General features: G+C 37.7%; 1 protein-coding gene across 1 annotated transcript in view; it reads right to left on the reverse strand.

Annotated features, from left to right (window-relative positions):
- The window catches only part of LOC148651529 (eukaryotic translation initiation factor 3 subunit E-B), a 48800-nt gene that overhangs the window by 13960 nt on the left and 14580 nt on the right, over nucleotides 1–20260 (reverse strand). The window contains exons 6-10 of the mRNA XM_088601914.1: nucleotides 13972–14097; nucleotides 13663–13787; nucleotides 9110–9236; nucleotides 5875–5976; nucleotides 1163–1272 (exon numbers count right to left, since the gene is read on the reverse strand). Coding sequence (XP_088458040.1) covers nucleotides 1163–1272; nucleotides 5875–5976; nucleotides 9110–9236; nucleotides 13663–13787; nucleotides 13972–14097 — 590 coding nt within the window. The remainder of the gene's footprint in view (nucleotides 1–1162; nucleotides 1273–5874; nucleotides 5977–9109; nucleotides 9237–13662; nucleotides 13788–13971; nucleotides 14098–20260) is intronic.

A 20260-nucleotide genomic window follows, 5' to 3' on the forward strand; every position in this document is an offset into this window, starting at 1 on the left:
TCTGTCCTGAGAATGTGTCCCATAGACAGATGATCTCTATATAAACTGCACATAAGCATGTACACTATAGGTCACAACAGTGCAAGCAATGATGTATTTACTGAGAGACTCTATTCTTTCTCCCGCTCATCACTGCAGTAAGAACATTTTGCCACCCTTCAACACAGACTGTATACAAGATTGCGGGGGAAATGCAAAAGCTCCTTGGCCAAGCTTTGACGGGGGTCTTGTGGTGAAGCACTGGGGGCCAATCCTAAGCCCTGCCTCCCCCAGAAAGTGAAAAATATGACAGGCAGACCTCAGAACCCCACCCCCCAGAAAGCACAAAAGTGATAAGAGGGACCCCCGTCGCTGAGCAGGAACAGAAGAGCTTGCACCATGGCCCATGCTAATGTAACACCGGCTGCATTTTACGAGGTTAGATGTCTACACTTCAAAAAGTACACTTTTTGACAATGTTCCCTTTGATCTTACAGTATATTCGGTGAAAAATTATCTGCAATTGCTTAAGGTTCATAAATCATCTAATGCCAACACACAGGAGGATCATCTTTTCCCTGCAGAAAAAAACTATGTAAAGAAAAAAATTCATAAATACCTTTTGGTTGTATATGACAGGTATATTCCCACAGAGAAATAATGATATTTGACAACTGCTGCACATCTTGCTTATCAGATGTAATGAACTTCACTTTAAAAGCTGGCTCCATCCAGGAGCAATACAGACAGGTTGTTGCTATCCTCCTCTAATCTTATAATATCTGAATATCAATGAGAATGTGTGTATGCCTTGTGAATATGAGCTTACGGCATGTAGTCAGACACAGGAATACACAAAGTAAAAAACAACTTAATGGTAACTACGTAAGAGACTGCGTGACCTCTCGGAAAATTGCAATCACGCAAAATGTTACTATCACTGTAATCTGACAACGTTGAAGCTGTGAAACCTTAAAAAGTGTTATAAAAACATGCATCTGTATCGAGTGCAAAATAAAACATTTTCCAAACATGTATCTGACAATAATAAAGAAGGGGTTATACTTCTGTACATGTTGCACAATCTTGGATTTCAATATATTAAAAGGGCATGTTGTTTACCACATTTTTACAATTGCCTACCGTATGACCTGAAAAAAAAGACAACATTCTTTGTACCCACCTGATGCTAATGCACTGATGAATACGACAGAAAGTTTCAAAAATAAACAGACGGGCATTTTCAATGAAGTCTTCCAAACAAGCCACTAAGAAGAAGTCATTCACCAGAACCTGCAACACAAACAAGCCAACGGTGCGTTAAAGGATATTCTATAAACCCATTTGAACTAGAAAAAATGTAGCAAAAGTAATCTTTGTTATAGCCGAAATGAAAAACGAACAGGTGAAAATGCTGATATCCAGATTTAAATACAGGTGACTAATAGCTGTACATTGTCAATAAAAATGCTGAAGAACAGAAACATGCTGGAGCAGAATAGCCCTGAATCATGTTATTTTAAGCAAGATAAAACAGGATAAAAAAAACTAACAAATGTCAGGAAACCATACAGTTCAAAGACTTGATATACATGCAGTACTATAAAGCAACAAGTGCTATTTTTTATATTGATTATGCAAAATGTAAATTAAGCCTAATAACTATGGCTCCATTTCCATTCAGCTTCATATTTTATTGTTTTTGTCAGATAGAGTAAAAAATATTTTACTAAACTATGGGGGAAAACAACTGAGAAAGTGGTCCGTTTTCTGATGTGATTAATATTGTACACCACAATGCTGTAATTCATTTAAAAAGAGTAATTCCAGCAAGACATTTTGGACTCATTAAGCTACAAAGCAGTTTATTTTGGCAAAAACCTGAAAGTCCTTTGAATATAAAAAGTTATCTGTAAATCCTGAGCTGCTCAATCCATATGAATTCAACCACAATCTGTGAATTCCAGAGTCTCCACATCAAACAAGTATGGAATGAACTACACTACTAGATTCACCACAGTTTCTTATCAACATTAATCTTTTCACAGATTTCAACTGAACTGACTAATTGACAATAGCTGATCCAAATGTCTCATTTGACCGTTTTCACAGGGCAAGTACTATACATGAAACAATGTACAGCTCCTCACTTATTCAATCATTCACCCTCATAACACAAATTTACAAAATTTTAGATAACCTAGACAAAGTTTAATTGTCTTTAACACAAATTCTTTACAAACACAAGTACAAAAACAAACATATGTATCAGTTTAATGACTTCTGTCTATTTTCATCACAGGTCTACAATTTCAGTGCTTTCTCTCATTTGCTTCAGTTTTCTCTACAGTTATCTCTACCATTACAGTTGAAAGAATCCAAATTGCATGTCGCTATCCAGCATTTTGTCTTTCAAGTTTGACCATGTTTATCTTAAGCTGATAAAATGCGAAGAGTTAAGCATGGTAATTACTGTCATCTGGGATTTTTAAAGCCATACATGAACTAGTTTTGAAAAGGCACAAAGTGGCCTTTTATACTATCTAAGGCAATGAGCCCCATTTACTGCTGAAATGCTAGCCCAACATCTGACAGCTATTCTGCTTGAAAAAACACATGCAAGAACTGCAGTCCAGTCAAATTAGATCAGGCACAGAACCAGACAGCAATATTCAGAAAAAGTGCTGCCTCCTCATTTCACATATCAAATAAATTACATGGCACTCTTTTGACGAGAGAAAAAGAACTAGGAACAATGCGTCATCCTCCGTGTTAAATATGTTAAACATACGAATAGGTCACGTTAGTATGATAAATCATCTCCTCTTCTCTAGCCCGAGATAAACTAAAACTTTGGTTTTGTACTGAAAGGGCAGGCAACAGACTATTTGAAATATAGCAAAGGTATCTTATTTCTATGCTTTTTAAATAAAAAGAATCTCAGTAGTGAATTTTTACCTAGCAAATGCTGAATTTTTCTTTGCCCAAATTTCCAAAATTGTATTGATGGCTTCCCCAGCGTTTTGTTTATGGGAAATCATTGTGAAAGCACAGCGGGATACCAGTTCATACAAGAGAAGCCAAAATATTTGTTGACAAGAAACTACATCTGAATGGTCATTTAAATAGTTTAAAACGAGTGAAACCCATATTGTAGTTATTAAAACTGTTCCTTATGGCCACTTTCATGCCGTTGTGGGTGTTTTAAAAAACTGATGGACAGGCTCCCTAAATGAATATGAAATTCTCAAGGTTAACTATGTGAAGCCCTGGCCAACTTCTGCAGTTGGGATTGTTGTTGAACACCTGTTGAACAGCAAGGGTGACACCAATCTGTGTACATGGCCTCTCCCTGTGGTGAAAAGGTAAGCCTGGGAGAGGTTACACCTAATTAACCACTTGCAAAAAATGTCATTTTTATTACTAGTGTTCAGTAAAATTTGGTGCTTGGCATCACAATTTCTGTTTAGGTTCCGCAAACACCCACATCACGAAACTAATTTGAAGTATAAATAGCACTGATAAGAATTCTTCAGTGTGAATATCTGGTATGGGTCACGTTTTTGCGTAAAAACATCAATCAAATAATTTCAACACTTCATCTGGCATATTTCCTTCGGTTTAATTTCATTTTAAAAGTTCATTAGGTACTGAAAAAGCTCAATGTATATTGTAGTAATGGATTAGGCTGGATTTCTTATTTTTTAATGCATTCCATGTGCCATATTAAAGCCATCAATAAAATTATATAATATATATAATTTGTATTTTTAATATTTTCCAAGACCTTCCCTTACAGTGGCTGGACTTCATATGCACATATACAAGTCAAATAGAAAAGCAGTGCTCCAACAGAAACCCTGTGCAAGCCAATATCAGTTACGAGGGGATTTTAACTTATCACTACTGGTAGCTTTCTGATGATAAATGAGAAGAAAATGTCCCAACAAGCTAACACTAAGGCAAGGGTGCACTAAGTTCTGAGTAACTGCACTTATCCATAGCAACTATTGAGTAAAACAGTCATAAGTAATCTAGAAATTAGTTAAGGTTATTTCTATGTTCACTACTGACAGACATGAAAAATGAAAAAAATGTTAAGTGCATTATAAGCCAATGGCTTTGAAAACCTATACTTTGAAAGAACACTTTAATCATGTCAAATATTCCTCACTTCTAATGTTAAGAAATGGAGATAAGAAGGCTACAAGTAGTCTAAAGTTAGAATTTCAAGTCTGCACTTTATGGAGGTCAAAATCGTTAAAACATTCAGAAAAACTACTTCCTGGTTTACCCGTGAGTAAAGATAAAAATCAGGGTGCAGAAAATGTAAAACAGTTATTGTTGGATACAAACTACATGTCAACCAGTAATCCACCTGTTCTAACTCTAGAGTGAGATCTACAGTGCAGTTCAAGCACCCTTAGTACAGAAAGCGGATATACTGCCATATCATTAAGTGTATCATATCAACTTATCTTTTTCCTTTACTGCAGTTAAAAGGGTGTGAAATGTGGGATGACACAGATAAAGACTTCTATTCACAATTTTTGCAGGAAAATGTTACTTGGATTCAATTATCAAGCCATATTTAATAACAAAACCTTGCGTTTGTTAAAGAGAGCTGAACTGGAAGGAAACATTTTCTCAACCTGAGAGGAGAAAAAAAAGACCGTTCACAAAGCATGCATGATATAATAATGCATGCACAACTCATATCTATTAGAAGACAAAACAACCAATTCATTTTTCTCCAGTTTACAAGATGATGGGAAAGTCAAGAGTGTGTTTATAGACAAACTTCTGTTTCAGATCTTTACTTGGAGTATTAGTGGCAAGAAGGTATTACTCAGTACCTATTTCAAGGAAGATAGTTCTTCTTTCAATGACCTTCTGAAAGCGTTAGCATTTTCTACTTCTTTGCTAATGAAGCATTAATTCTTAAGTGCTCACCAGATGGGACAATCAGAGCCCAGCAGAGCCAGTAACCATGACTCAGGAACCAAGAGGACACTTAGGAACAGTTATGAATCATAACTGACAGAGCTACAAACAGTTTGTAACACCAGATAAGCACAAGCAAAACATGGAGAGTGCAAAAGGGCAGCATGACCAATAACTGAGAAGATGAGTAATGATGTTTACTACAACTATAAAAAGTCTGATGTATTATTTAGTCAATGGCTGGTCAAAGCGGCACATTTTGATGTAGACCTTCAGTACAGAAGATGAAGGAGTTCCAGAAAGGGAGAAATCTATGTGTTTGGTGCAAAAACAAGCACGTCTCTGTTTTCAACCTCCAGTATGATTGTGGGCAGAAAAATGCTTAAATTCTTAGACACCATGACCAGTACTTCTGTTTTATTATAGCACAGTGAATGTTGAATAAGTGATTAATAATCCGGAAAGTCTGTCATAAGATATAATCACATTTCCCATCAGCATCACAAATATGGTGCATATAAATCAGTACTGGTTGAAATAAGGTGGAACAAACCATTCTATTACACAAATTAAGAAGTCTGTCAAAATGTGAAGTGTAACTATGTAACTGAAGTCGAGCTAAACTTCAACTGAATCAGCTCCAGAGCATAAGTTGCACTGTTATACCTGATCACAGACAGGAGCCATTGCGCAGAACAAAACAACAAATGAAAACTTGTATGGCATTATCATCAAGACATGTTTTTTTGTAAAGGGAGAATGACTACTATCCCTCTTTTGAAGGTAGTCTCTTTACGACACTTCTGTTAAAATAAAAATGGCATTTTTGTACAATGGAGCACTACAAACCTTTCAACAAAAAAAGTGAACAGTTTACCATGTCACATTCCATATAAACAAAAAAAGAAAACATTTCTCAGAAATGGATAACTGTGCCAAGCTTGCACTTACCGACTCGCACTCCCTCAGCTTCTTCTGGGCACTGTCGAAGTCAAAGTTCACATAGAGACACTCCACAAACTCCGTAATTGGGTCCTTGTAAGTGTAAGACTCCTTAACAACAAGAATAAAGACTGTTAATCCAAGACCACTGGGGCCCCCAGACTCTTGCAGAAACGAAATTCTCTTTTAAACATGTGTGACATGTTTAAAGATGGTGATAACCCCCTCAAAATAAAATCCTTTAACTTTTTAGACACCTATTTAAAAACAACGACCATAAAAAAAGTCCATTTTAAGATGAGAAAGGCGAAATAGCACAGTAATGTTGCATGGTATTTAGGAGGTAGTCCTTAGTTTATAAAGTTAAAAACTGGTAACTGCTATTCAGAGATATAAGACATCTTAAGCTGTTTCAGGATGTGGAATGCTTTAGTTTGCAAAACAAAGAATTTCACTGCATTCAAAATAGAACAGACTCAGATTCGTAGTGAAAATAAAACCTTCTTAACAATGTACCTCAAACTCTTGGGACATTGTTTACAGTTGCTGTACTTGAATTAGTTATTTCTTATTAAAACAAAGACTCAAAGCTCAGATAAAAGTAAAATTCAAACGTGATGGGATCATACTTTGAAAAACCTAATTTCTCTTCCAAACACAGTATTTAAAACCTTCAAGATAATAACCTTTAATGACCTCAGAATTTTCTCACACTCATATGCACATACACTTACACTGTTTGAAACATATACTGGGTAAAAGTAGTCTTTCAAAACATTCAAAGGTATCCTATAACTTGCAAAACTAAATCTGAATTTAGGAACGGAACATCAGCTTGACCACACATTAGCTGGATTTTCTATTTCAACTTAGAATAATGTGGTACAAGCTACTTCTTCCTCTCACATTGCTGTAATGCAAATCCGAGGCATTATTAAGTTTGCACATACATACACTATGATCACTGACCCTAGACCATTGAGTTAACAGCCCAGATGTGCAATACGTTTCCAGTATCTCCAACTGAACTCCATTAATGACAGAAATAACATGTAACCCCAGGCAAGAGCACATTGTTAAAAAGTGCGGCCCAAATTTACATAATTTACATGCTTCGAAAACCATTCAAGACAGACGTCCCGAGAAGACCCCAAGTGGGGGATGAAGAATTCATGAAAACATATTTAAATGATTAAATGAATTGGCTACATAGACAACGCCTATTTACATTTCAAAGCAGTTGACCTTATCACAGTTAAGGAACTACTGTACTGTAGCATTTATTGGCCATCTAAATAAAAGGTTACAAGAGGTTTAAATAAGAGGTTTTCAGGCTGCTGTGGTTAAGAGCAATATCCTGGTAAGCATTTGGAATAATATACAGTGGTGTACAAATATACAACAAGGTACACAGAAGGGGAAAATATTATGATCTCCCTTGCACATTCACAACATGCCTCAAAAGAATACACACAGTGGCAAGTACAGTCCCTGACTTATGTAAATCCAATTTGCGTAAAACGTTTCCATAGAGTAATAACAAAAAGTCTCAAATAGCACAAGAAATACTTGACATGCAGAGGAATGAGGCAGACAGCTTGTGCTCTGAGGTCAGCATCTTCAGTCCTGTTATGCGCTGCCTCATATCTTCTCACGTGTTGTCTGGAATAGTTTCTACAGAGCGTTCGCAGTGCTTCCCTTTGAATCATAGCTGATAAACATTCTAGCACCGTGGGTGAAAAAGTGAGGAGTAATTTGGTATTACAGCGCTGTAACATTTTTAAGAGCAAACTTACCAGTGTTCTGACTTCAGAAATTTCAACTTACATAAGGGTTTGTGGAACATGAACGTTAGGAAGCATCTGTATTTGGTTTGAGGAGTATTAGACTAACTTATTTTACATTCAACGGTCTGTACAAGACCAAGATCTCAATCCTACAGTTAACTAATAGCCGTTGCAGTACGCACTCACTATCACACACCATTAACCCAAATAACACCTCAGCACTTATTTCTAACAAGTGTGGAAAGCATGCCACATCCTGTTCAAGTTGTTCTTACTGCTCACAGCCGAGTCCCAAAACATTTAGTGGCGTTCCAAATATTTCGGCCCGTGAACCTAACCACCCGTCTACATACTACCTGCTAACATACTTATAATGAAACTTCCACATTTGTCTAAATAAATCATATGCCATATCAGAGTGCGAGAAGCACTAGATAAATAGTTTTGTCTCTAAAATAATTCATCTAAAGTATTTGCCTTTCTACTGTAGCCAGCAGAACTGCACATTTTGTACCAAAACAAATCCTCTCCCCACCCTCACAACCTGGATGATAAGTTATGTTAATGGTATTATTATAGGATACAATTTTAAAATAATATTTCCATCAAAGAAGAGCTCTAGGAATGTTACAGATGGAATGCATTGGGAGAAAAGCACCTGCAGAGCACATCAGCTAGCCGGAATGTACTGGCTCCCAAGGTAAAGAAATCCAGTACTACCTTACAAATTGTTACCATCTTTAAAAAAAAAACCGCTAACCCACATTTTCTAAAAGAGGGCTGTTTTGACTTTTTTGTCATTTCGCGTTTCAGCCTTTGCCGAGTCTTTGGTTTAATTTCAGCAACACCTGGGCCGCTGCACATATGCAGATGAGTCAAGGGATTCTGCACTGAGCTGCTACCCACAGGGTAGCAAGGCAAGATTGAACAGTAATGCTAAAAGGACATTTCCATCACTAGTTCTCAAACTTGAGAAAGCATTTTAAATATGCTTCTAGTATCTTTTGGGAGACTGAATTTCAATTCTAGGAATGATTAAGGATTATGTTGAAATATTTCTGTGAACAAAGATAAGAAAGATTACAATGATGACATTTGGCCCATCAAGCTAATTTGGTAGTAGCCAAATCTAACCAATGGTCTCATCCAGTCATTTTTTGAAGGAAGCCAGGGAATGGTCTTTGAAAACAGGACTGAATAGCTCGTCACATATTCCTAAAATCCCAGTTTTCAGCATCAAGTAGCATGCCATGGTACTGATGCATTTGATTGTTTGACAAAAAGCATAGAAAAGACTAGACTAATGGCTCACCACTGACATTATGTTAAGCTAACATCCATATGCAAACAAACACAAATGACGTCTAATTTCAGTTAAAAAAAAACAGCTCCAAGGTCACACACCTTAACTGCTTTTTTTGATTTATAGGTAAAAAAACAGCATGGTTTTCACTCACCTGCTGGATAACCTTAACCAGATCTTTGAGGACTTGCCTCCGTTTTCTTACGTCCTTGTTTGTGATGACAGCTGTTGTCAAGTAGCGGAGGATGTGTGGACACATGGTCTGAATGGCATTTAGATACCTGTGATACAAAAACATGCTTTAGGCACAATCTGGAGTACTATTTTAAATATCAAGGCTCTAAAGTAACCATAAGCCTTTCCAAATGCGACAAGTACTATCACGACAGATTTAAATTCACTCCTGATCATGACCACACAGATAATACTGCACAAGAATAAACTGAGAAGCTGTCAGATGATACATGTGCACTTAATTTAGAGAATGCAAAACAATGGCTACTTTTACATTGATTAGAATAATAATTTAATCCCAGATCTACTCCATTACTCCTGCCAAAATAGAAAAGTGATATTGCCCAAGATCTACAAAAAGGTGTTCAGGTGTCAGCAGAAACTTTAAAAAAACGAAATGGAGAAGGAGTTTAATAGTCGGGTCATGGTACAGAAACCCTTTGGAAAAACAATCAACAAGAAACAAAAAGCATCAGACGCAAAGTACTACCACGAGTCAGCTTTTTTCCCCCCCAAGCAAAGTCATTTGGTCTGACACAAAGTCTGGTATGACACGAGCCTAACTATTTCTGTGTGGCTCAGATGGGATAATAATGGAGCAGAGGAAGCCATCAGAAGAATTTCAAGAGGAGTGCCCTCAGCCCACCATGAAACACAGAGGGAGTGAAAAACATGTTCGTGGATGAAGGGAGGTCTCAGATGTTGTATAACTTAGATGGACAGTGAAAAGCGAAAACAAAGGAAAGTCTGAAGATAAATATTTTACAAGCATTGTCAGTGTTTTTCCGATCTAAGATTGGCAATGTAAATGCAAAACTCAAATGTAAACTTGCAACATGCTAATTTGATATAAAGAAATTGAGTTATGTCTCAATTAATACTACCCTTTACAGAGGATGCCTGCACCCTGCCATTGCTATTGTATGGCCATAACTAGTGTACATTCTTCTAAACAGAAAATCAGCAACTCAATTTGAGTTGATATGGTAAGTAAATGAACTTGGGATAACTTACTTGGCACATACCTTTCAGCAATTTCAGGGAACTGGAACTGCTAACAGCTGATTTTCCAGAGATTTGGCCACCTGGACACTACACAGTTCACACCAACTTTCATTACATCCCAAAGGTACCCCATAAAAACACTGGTACTTGATATCAAGATTATAGGCCAGCAGCCATATCACCCTGCAACGCACAACTGGCAACCCACTGAAGCTCAGCAGGTGTGAGCCTGGTCTGTAGCTGGACGGGAGACCTCTTGGGAAAGAATAAGGTTGCTGCTGGAAGAGGTGTTAGTGGGGCCAGCAGGGGGCGCTCACCCTGTGGTCTTCGGGAGTCCTAATGCCCCAGCATAGTGACGGGGACACTATATTGTAAAAACGCGCCGTCCTTCAGATGAGACATAAAACCGAGGACCTAACTCTCTGTGGTCATTAAAAATCTCAGAGCGTTTCTTGAAAAGACTAGGGGTGTTACCCCGGTGTCCTGGCCAAATTTCCCATTGGCCCTTACCAATCATGTCCTCCTAATAATCCCCATCTATAAACTGGCTTCATCACTCTGCTCTCCTCCCCACTGATAGCTGATGTGTGGGGAGCGTCATCCAGGTGGGGCTGCACACTGGTAGTAGTGGAGGAGGGGATCCCCATTACCTATAAAGCCCTTTGAGTGGAGTGTCCAGAAAAGGGCTCTATAAGTGTAAGCAATTATTATTATTCCTGGCTCAGAAGGCCCGCTACACTCAGTACAACACAAAAGAAATTGATATAAAAAAATAAAAACAGAAGGACACCAAGAGAAAGCATTTATTTTAACATCTTAAAACAGGAACTTGTTTTAATATCCCATCATATTGTGTTTAAAATTCCACTTATCTGTATATGTCTGAATATGATGCTTACTCCCCCAACACAGCTTTCTGCCCTCTTGAATAATATGCACCTTCATCTCAAAAGAGGGCTCTGACATTGTGTGATCTTGGATGAGTCACAGTAGTATACACATGATTCAGACAAATCAAAATGTCACAGGTATACAATTTATAGAAAAAGATATAATAAAGCTGCTCTGGAGACTGCTACACTAAAATCTCAAGAATGCAGCTGTATAATGTGGAGCTGTATAATGTACAACAGTAGAGGATTTTTTTGCCCGAAACACTTATGTTAGCAAAGTGCACAGTTCCTATTTCATGACACATCTGAAAAAATGAGACGCAAAACAAGTAGAACTTGGCTTCCACTCTCCAAGAGTGTGTATAATATTACAGAAGTATTATCTTTCCTCTTTGCACCTACATCATAGGTCATCTAGTGACAATATTCTTTCTCTAATTGCCCTTGAACCTGGCTAGATCAGACTGCCCGATACCCAATCTTGGGTATTGCTTTTCTTCCAAACCATTTACTTTTTGTTTTGTTTTTCAGCGCACAAACAAAATCCCTGGCAGAGTGTAAAATTCAGGTGAAGCTGATGTCACAATACATGATGTAATCAATTTTTTTTAATACCAGAGTATCATCCACAATATTTTTTCATAGTCAAGGACAATAATCTGATACTTCGTGGAATTTACATAAAGGTTTTCCAATATTGTGTAACCGTAATTCCTCAGTGTTTTCATGAGTCATATAATAAGTACACCCATTTTACCAAGGACTTATGCTTGCTGCTGAAATGGAAGCATAAAGACCAACTACATGTCTTAAAATTGCTGTATATGTTTTTAAAATGTATCCACATAATATCCTTGTACAAGAAGCTTAAAATTCCCGTATTCGTGTAGTTCCCACCCTCTGCCAGCATAGCATCTAGAAAACCACAGCATGGTCTTGGTGGGCTGGGTAGGTGGGTGGCTTAAATACTTCCTATGAACTAAATAAAAGATCCATAATGCAAAAAGGAACAGCATGTCACACCATTTACAAGCCTGATTAAGGAAATTCAGAAACCTACAAGCAAAAGCTGGACACTAGTCTATTTTTACTATTGACATGGTTCAAACCTGAAGAGGGGCAAGTTAGGAGCTGCTTCAACTGGCTACCAAGGAAGAAAGAAAGATGGGCCTAACAGCTGAAAGGCTGTTTTTACTTTCTACTTTTCAGCCCAGAACTAATCTTTACCCTCACCTGTTCAAACCTCAGGAGAAGGATATGAAAAGGCAAAAGAGGTAATTTACAAATATTTGGTATGTCTTTGAGACCCAAAAGTCGGAATAAGGACATCAAATTATCAAGTACCACAGAGAGAGAAACGAATGTGGGACCAAATATTTCGAACAGGATCCTCATATCAATAGATTACGCACATTGTCATCATCCAAGCTCTTGTAGTACCAGTACACAAGTTGGGAAACGTTGAGACACAACTGTGAGATCTCCCTACCGAGGAGTACCGGCCAGAAGCAAAAGAGTTAACAGAACTTGATGGCAGAGTCCAAACAGCAAATTAAAACAGCCTGTGACGGGGCTAAGAAGTCTAGTAATTTCAGTGGTATTCTTCAGAAGCCAGCAATGCAGTAGGCGGACAGGGCCTCATGTGGCCTAGGCAAGGTCTCTGCCAACACGTCAACATTCAGAGATTCAGATCCATTGGTCACTTAACCTGGATGGCAACCAAAGCAAGCATGTTCAAGTGAAGGTCTTTTTGGAAAAAGTATGTGGTTTTACTGTGAAACTGCAAATCACAGTGAACTGCCACTGTCCAGACAGCTGTATTGAGCTGCTCAAGAGTAATTACTAAGCAGGTTTCACTGTTTTTTCTTCCCTTTTTCTCATATGCTACAATAAAAAAGCATGTTCCTTCTTTTTAAACAGGAAACCAAATACTTGAGCCTTCTGTGTTGTGGTAGCCAGCGTGATGGTTTACATTAAGTATAATCATCTGTTCAATAACATTAAACTGTTCTCTTAAAAAAAGGTATAGTTTAAAATCCCTATAGCTCACCATGTCTTAAGAAATGATCCCATAATAAATGGACACATTCGACATCCAAAGATATACTTTACAATTATCAAACAAATGAGCCTCATAAGCAGGAATACTTACAATGTAAGCAAACACAAATCAATAATTACTTCAGAGGCAAAGTTGGTTTAATGCACTTCAGACATCTGGACAATATACCTGGAAACCCCACCACTCACGATGATCACCAACTAATATATTTTTAAAAGACTTTCTCAGTTGACATCATTACTTGGAGGTCAACAGCAGCTGCCAATGGAACCACTGGAAGTGTTGTAACACCAACCACAATTGAAACCCATCACTGCTCTGCCAAACTCCTGTGAACCAAAGTTCAGGCCGCTTCAACTGCAGTTCTTCAAGCAGCAAAAAAAAAAAAAGACCTCTCCAATTACTTTTCAAACTTCAACTCTCATTGGGAGTGCTGCATGGAAAGATGCTGTCTGGCACGTATCCGTAGTGGGCTTACAGTGACAATAATTTCAATGGCTTAGCGTTACTTACTGTGGCTGGTAAAGGAAGAGATCGATGATGTTATCTCTGCCTTTAGGATGGTTGAAGAAGACAAAGAGTGACCAATGGATCAGCCAAGTCCTCTGCTGGAGAGACTGGAGTGGAGAGCTGACAGACTGGTAGGAGTAAAAGAAAATACATTAAGGCAATACAATTTTTTAAGTAAGGAGTACTTAGCTGGAGCATATATGGTCCAATTAAATTTCATTTTTTGGCATACAGCGAAAACTAGTTCATGGGGATAAAAATGCCCCATGTGTAATTAAAACAGAAGCCAAGCAAGACAACTTAAAAATTTACATTGTTATCAATGGTCTCCTTCAGCCTTGTGAGGTCTTCCATTGCAGCTTCCCAGTTCTGCATTAGGATCTCAGAGGCCAGCTTGCCCCATAAGGAGCTCAGAGCATTCCTGTCTGTAGAGGGGACCTGAAAAAAACAACAAGCACATTTCAACATTCAAAAAGAAGGGGCTACAGTTTTTTTACACTGCACTGAACTGATGTTTTTCAGTGTACTGGTGCTAGAAATGAACAAAGCTAAACAGATGCCATGCATTTAAGAAGTGATTTAAAACAAGTGGATAAGAGCTTTAACTGATTAAAGCTTTCCATCTAACATGTAGGAACAAGAACTATTAAACACTTAACAGGCCCCAAACAATCACAAACCCCTGTGGCAACTTGCACTAGTTACTGGTTTAAAAAAAAAAAAAACTTCTAAACTCAAGAATGACCTTGGGTTTAAATGCCCATTTCTGAATTTTGAGGACTTGTACTTCACACATTTTTACATTACCAGTATAGTTTTAGATTTTAGCTGTACATGAATAACCCAAAACAAGTTTAAAAAGCTTTAGCAGTCTGAAATTAGGCCAGCTGTTCAGCCATTTGTTTTCAAATTAATAAGTGGTCTGAACAAAGCATGCCTATTTAGAATGTAAAGTAAAACACCAAAATGACAAAGAAAATATGGAGTAAGGAAATATTTGTAAAATCAACCATATATGGAATGGGCATTGACAAAATTCAATTGAATTTTTAAAAAAAATCTGATTAGTATCTATTTTGGCTTATAGAGGTTAATTTTGGCTCTAAAAGTTGACACAAAAAGGAAAATTTAACCTGCCTTAAAAGATTACTAGATACATTTTTTTTAATATAAAGCCTTTAGGTCTTATTTGTATGATGAAGCCTGCTACTCATTCCCATCCAAGCTCTGGCAAGATCACAAATTTTCCTGAACCTGGCAAATCAGTTATAAACATAACATGGTTTTAAAAGTAATTTTGCCATTCTTTTGATTTTTCCTTTATGAATACCAGGTACTACAATACCATATGATTGTGCAGACTCCACCAAGACATCACTCAAGAAGACCTCCAAGGAAACCCCAGAATTCATTTGGATTCATCTGGCCTTCTCATGACCTCAGACAACTTCTTCCAACACTCATTTTTTTTCCTTTTGGTAGTTTAATGAAGTGCATAGCTACTAGTTGCAAACACATGTGCACAGCTTTGATCACTCATGGTCTCAAAAAACCTTACAGTAGAATAATTAAGGTGTCTACATCTAGCCATCTAAACTAATGATGTCCCCAAAACAGTTAATTGAACAGATATATTTCCACTTCTGAAGAGATTAAGTCATTAATATTAAACTCATGTTCTCCAATTTGGTATTTTGCACACACTTTGCTTAAAAGAAATTTACCTTCATAAATGAATCCATGCAGTTTACCTTTCACACAAAACAGAAAACAGAAATGTATACCTGAATAAGCTCCAGGGCATAAGCTCTATTTAAAAACTAAATAAACAACAGGTCAAACCCAGGTTTCAACTGGTCTGTTTTGATTACTAAATGATTATGATCTTCTTGTCATAGGTACAAAAATCCATAAGACAGGACAGGAAAGCTTCAATTATGAAATATGCCAGACACAATGAGCTGCAGCAACTGGCAAGTCAAGATGGCATCATGATGTCCACTGTGGGGAAAAACAAACTTCCAAAGACGCCTTAAGGCAGGCAGTTTTGGAGAGAGAAAAAAGCATTACCACATGTTAAATTTGTGTTTCATGGCCTTCCTCAATACACGCAACAAAAACACGTCCTGAGCCGTTCCCTGTTTTCTGGGATCTTTGCTGGAGTTGAAATGGTAAAATGCACTGGAAAGAGCAGTTCAGTCAAATTCCTATATTCTGTTCACTCCAACACTTCTCAAAAGAGATTTCATTCTTCTGCTTGCAAAATTTAAAATGGAGCCTTGCAAAAATCATGTTCGTTGAGTTTGGTAGCACTGGACATACAAAATTCTTTAAAACATAACTTTCAAAAACACAAGTGCCACTGGAACTGTACATAGTTTTGATTCTAAGATTGGGTTAGAAATACAGCTACCTTTATCTGTTGTGCAAAAGAAAATGTATTAAAGCTGTACTTTTTTGCAAAATTCTTGCATCTTGCCAAGCCTCAATAGTTTTCGAAAAATATTAAATTTCCAAAATGACAGCAATTTCACTTCTGTTCAATACGCATTACAGTTCTAAGTCAAAGTCATTAATGATTGTCAAACTCTTCATTGAAGAGTTCATAATTATGTGCAGCAGAAACAAAATATATAGAAGCATGTGCAAGAGGATTTATTTTAGAACCCGCTTCATAAATTTAATGGCTTGAGTTTGTTCTGGGTTTAAAAAAAACTGATAATCAAACACATTCAAAAATTCTCTGCTCAAGAAGAAGGAGGCAAGAGACCACAGCTCAAAAACTAAGCTTATTCCAAGAGATTTGCCTTAAACCGTAAAGTGCTCTTTGTCGAAACAAGTTAAGACGATGTGAAATGAATTGAAAAATGTAGAATTCATAAAAGATGGATATTAGGGGAAAAACGGCTGTACTGCCAATATAAAGGTCACCATTTCGTTTATAAAAGTGTTTGTTTTTCATTGGAAGCTTGTGCGCACTCTTTTTGGCTAGACTCCATGTCATTATGGTTGGCTCTGCACACTGACTTGCTTTCAGTGGTGGCTATGCTAGAATAATTTCAATACCTGGATTTTCCAGCAGTTACCTTGAGTTTCCATTTGTTAGCAAAATGGCACATTCGCTGACTGACCAGCAACAATAAATTTACTGTGCTGGAAATCCAACAGGACACTCAATCTTTATTCTCAACATCCAACCCCAGCATTAACCAATGATATGAATAACTCCCTCTTTTCATGCCCTTGTAACAGTACCTTAGGTCTGAATTTACAAGCTTTCACTTTATCCCCTTTACGTTTCCCACGTAAATGACTTACAGTATTCCTGTTCTCTCAGAATGTGGTGGTTTGTAGAGATGGAAGACCCAGATAAGGAAAGAGCAGGTATTCAATATGGGATTTACACTGATTAAATTTATTTTACATGAAAAGTACTCTGCATTGTCAAAGCCGGGGAAAAGCATTAGATTGCAAACAGCTATGCACACTTTGCACTTGCTTATGTTAGCAGTCCATCTGAGCTCTGACGATGCCAGAAACACGGAAAACTGAAACAAAATCAAAGTAGTTGAGATGCTGGTCACTTAAGAAATCTGAATTAAGTGTAAGTCTGCATTAATATATATGTGGAATTTAAAGTCTTCTAAGAGAAATGAATTGACTACACCACCTGTAATATTCATCAGTTAGCTCGCAGTTTCAGGAATTCACTGCAATGCCATTTTGTACAAGAGGCATTGAAAATGCTTCAGGTTAGCAGTCACATATAGCAGTGATTTCCAGTCCTGGATCCAGGGAACCACCGTTTCTTCCAGTTTCTGCTTTAGACAAGGTCTTAATCACAGGCTAATTTATTTCACTTTTCCATTTCAGGTATATTTATACATTTGCTTTCAGTTCTCCAAACACTGTAGTTGGTATCAACCCAGTTCGCATTTCAGAAAGCTTCCACGATCTCCATTCATTCACACATTTAGCCCAAAATTAAACTACCTGAACTAGTCAAGGAAAAAAAGAATTGTAGGAATGTGTGACACAATGTCGATCCCATCAGTGTCAGTTCATCATAAAATGATCACCTGCTCACAGCCGTTCAGTCAGAAAGTTAAAAAAGAAAAGGTAAACAAGTTCAGGAAAGACTGTTTAAAGTTCAGGGAACAATACACCTGAAGTCAGGTGTTTCTGAAACACAGGATGTGGAGTTATCGAGCAAACCAAGAATCTAAACAAGCAAGCAGAGTACTTAAAAGCATCAATTGTCATTAAAGGCTAACACCATCAGTCCTCAGGACCAGGGCTGGGCCCCACTGCTGTTCAGGACCTCAGTGGCCCATTACATTTACAGAACCACAGAGGCACCAGAACCAGAACTATTGCAAAAGCCTAAATTTGACCAGATGAATTAAAAAACGCCCCAAGACATGGATCACATGAGGCAGTGGCACATTAGCTCATTATGTACAGGCGGGACAGTACATTTCCAGATTATTTGGCCTCTTCCACTTTAACAACATGAAACAGAGGGGCTATGAACAACAAAGACTTGTATGACAAACAGCAAATATTGTAATAATAATGATAAGCACGCAAGACCAGAACAAACTCTGGCTTGCTTTCTAGAACAGACGCTGACAATATTGGTAATATAAGTTACGGCTTTTTCTGTTTGCAACATCGCACGTCATGCAGATGTGTTAGCAGAAGTCAGTTCAGCAAGCAGTGGCATCTCATTTGACAATCTTTTTTTTTTTTTATTCAGCAGCCTTCCGACAACTCCCCCAATCAACAGTCATTTACAGTGAAGACAAGTAGCTTAGAATTTTACTGTAAAATATTTATCTTTAAATAATGTAGTATTTTCTGGTGTTCCCTGTTGCAATGTACGACCAGTAAGTGCCTTAGCAGAGGCATATCAGAAGGGGTTTGCACCTCTGACACTTGGTGTGTAGCTCGTCTTTCACATATTTTTGATGGCAGTGGGAAAACAGCCACAAAACACCAGAACCGAGCAATGAATCCTTTGTTTATAGAGGATATAAGTACACATGTGTAATGCAGATACTGCCAGTACTCTCAATGAACTGCAATTATCTTCCCACAGACCTACTTTCATATTATCTGATTTCCAAAGTATTCAACTAGTAAAAAATCTTTAATACACGACTAAAATGTATTCTTTTCATAAGTTCAAGAGCATTCACTCAATCAGCATTCACTCGAACAGAGGACATAAACAGCTGCTTTACAAACACTGAGCCATTTTTGCTCTCCATTTATAAAGTAATTAAAAAGAAACAGAATATATACTTAACTGTAGTATAAAAAAAGAGGTAGATCATTTTAAAGAACAGTGCATGTCGTACACTTTCCCAGATTAACCTAAAACTGTCAAAATCAAAAACATTAGGAGCTAAAACAGCTCCAACAGGACTTTTACCTTACTATCTATTATTTATGTGTCGGTTAAATTGATCTTTTATTTGTAATAAATCTTAGTCTATTATGAATGTTAGAAGAGAAAAGGGAGCCTCCTGACTTTCATCAACAAGACCCTCAGTTTAGCAAACGGGACTGGAGAAAATATAAATCAGGGAACTTTATCATGAACATTATTTGCGTGAAACGTGCACAGAAATAAGACAACCATAAATGATGACACTAATTTAAAAAGGAAAAATTACTTGGGCATCGCAAGGACATCAGATTAACTTACAAAGGTTAGTTTTGATCCAACAGCTGTGCAGGTCTGACAGGTACCTATTTTTGAAATGTATGTTTATAAAGTAAAAAAGGGGGTCAATCTAGTATAGTAAAGCAAAGATCCTCAGTGGAACAACATGCACTCACCTACTACAACAGGTGACCATGGAGAACTTTTCCTTTGACATGTACAGTACCTTAGAAGCCCTTCCAGTGACTGTGGATCACTGTTAGCTGAGAATGTCCAACCGCCATTACAAAAAGTGCTCCCAGCACTGCCAAACACAGTTGTCACGGTATACCGGTTTCATGGTTAACCGCAATGTGGACTCAAGCAATTCTGAAACCTTCAACATTTTTTTTATACCACATTACCAAGCTGACGGTTTACCGTGGTATGAATAAGTAAGTGACACGTTTCCAGCCCCATTCATCTTAGCCTGCTACAAACCCAACATTTATGAGCTTCAAACTCATGCACTGTACATGCCAGCTTATTTGAAAGCAGAGCAGTGAAACGGTCTATGTGATCCTAGCTGGAGCTCCAGTGCCCCCTCAATGAAGACCGCCATCATGTGACGGGAGTCTTTCCTGTTGTTGCAGCAGACGGTTTGCCAACTGTCCTCCTTGAAAAGCAGTATCCTAAATTTAAATTGATATATGGATACGGGCTTATATAGCTGACTTAACACTTCAATAGGAGAACGCATCGTGCTACTTGCCTAACAATGGCTTTTTAGTGGGGAATAATCCCAAACAGCACAGCAGCAACTCGCGGGAAAACATTCACCACAGGTGTACAGTTTGCTCTGGTCCCACCACTAGCCACACACGCTACTATACTGCAGACGAGGGGTGTTAAACTCATTTGCTACGGCAGGCCAGGTTTGATTTAAATATA

The sequence above is a fragment of the Lepisosteus platostomus genome, chromosome 12 (assembly GCF_059453375.1).
Source record: "Lepisosteus platostomus isolate fLepPlt1 chromosome 12, fLepPlt1.hap1, whole genome shotgun sequence".
NCBI classification, from domain to species: domain Eukaryota; kingdom Metazoa; phylum Chordata; class Actinopteri; order Semionotiformes; family Lepisosteidae; genus Lepisosteus; species Lepisosteus platostomus.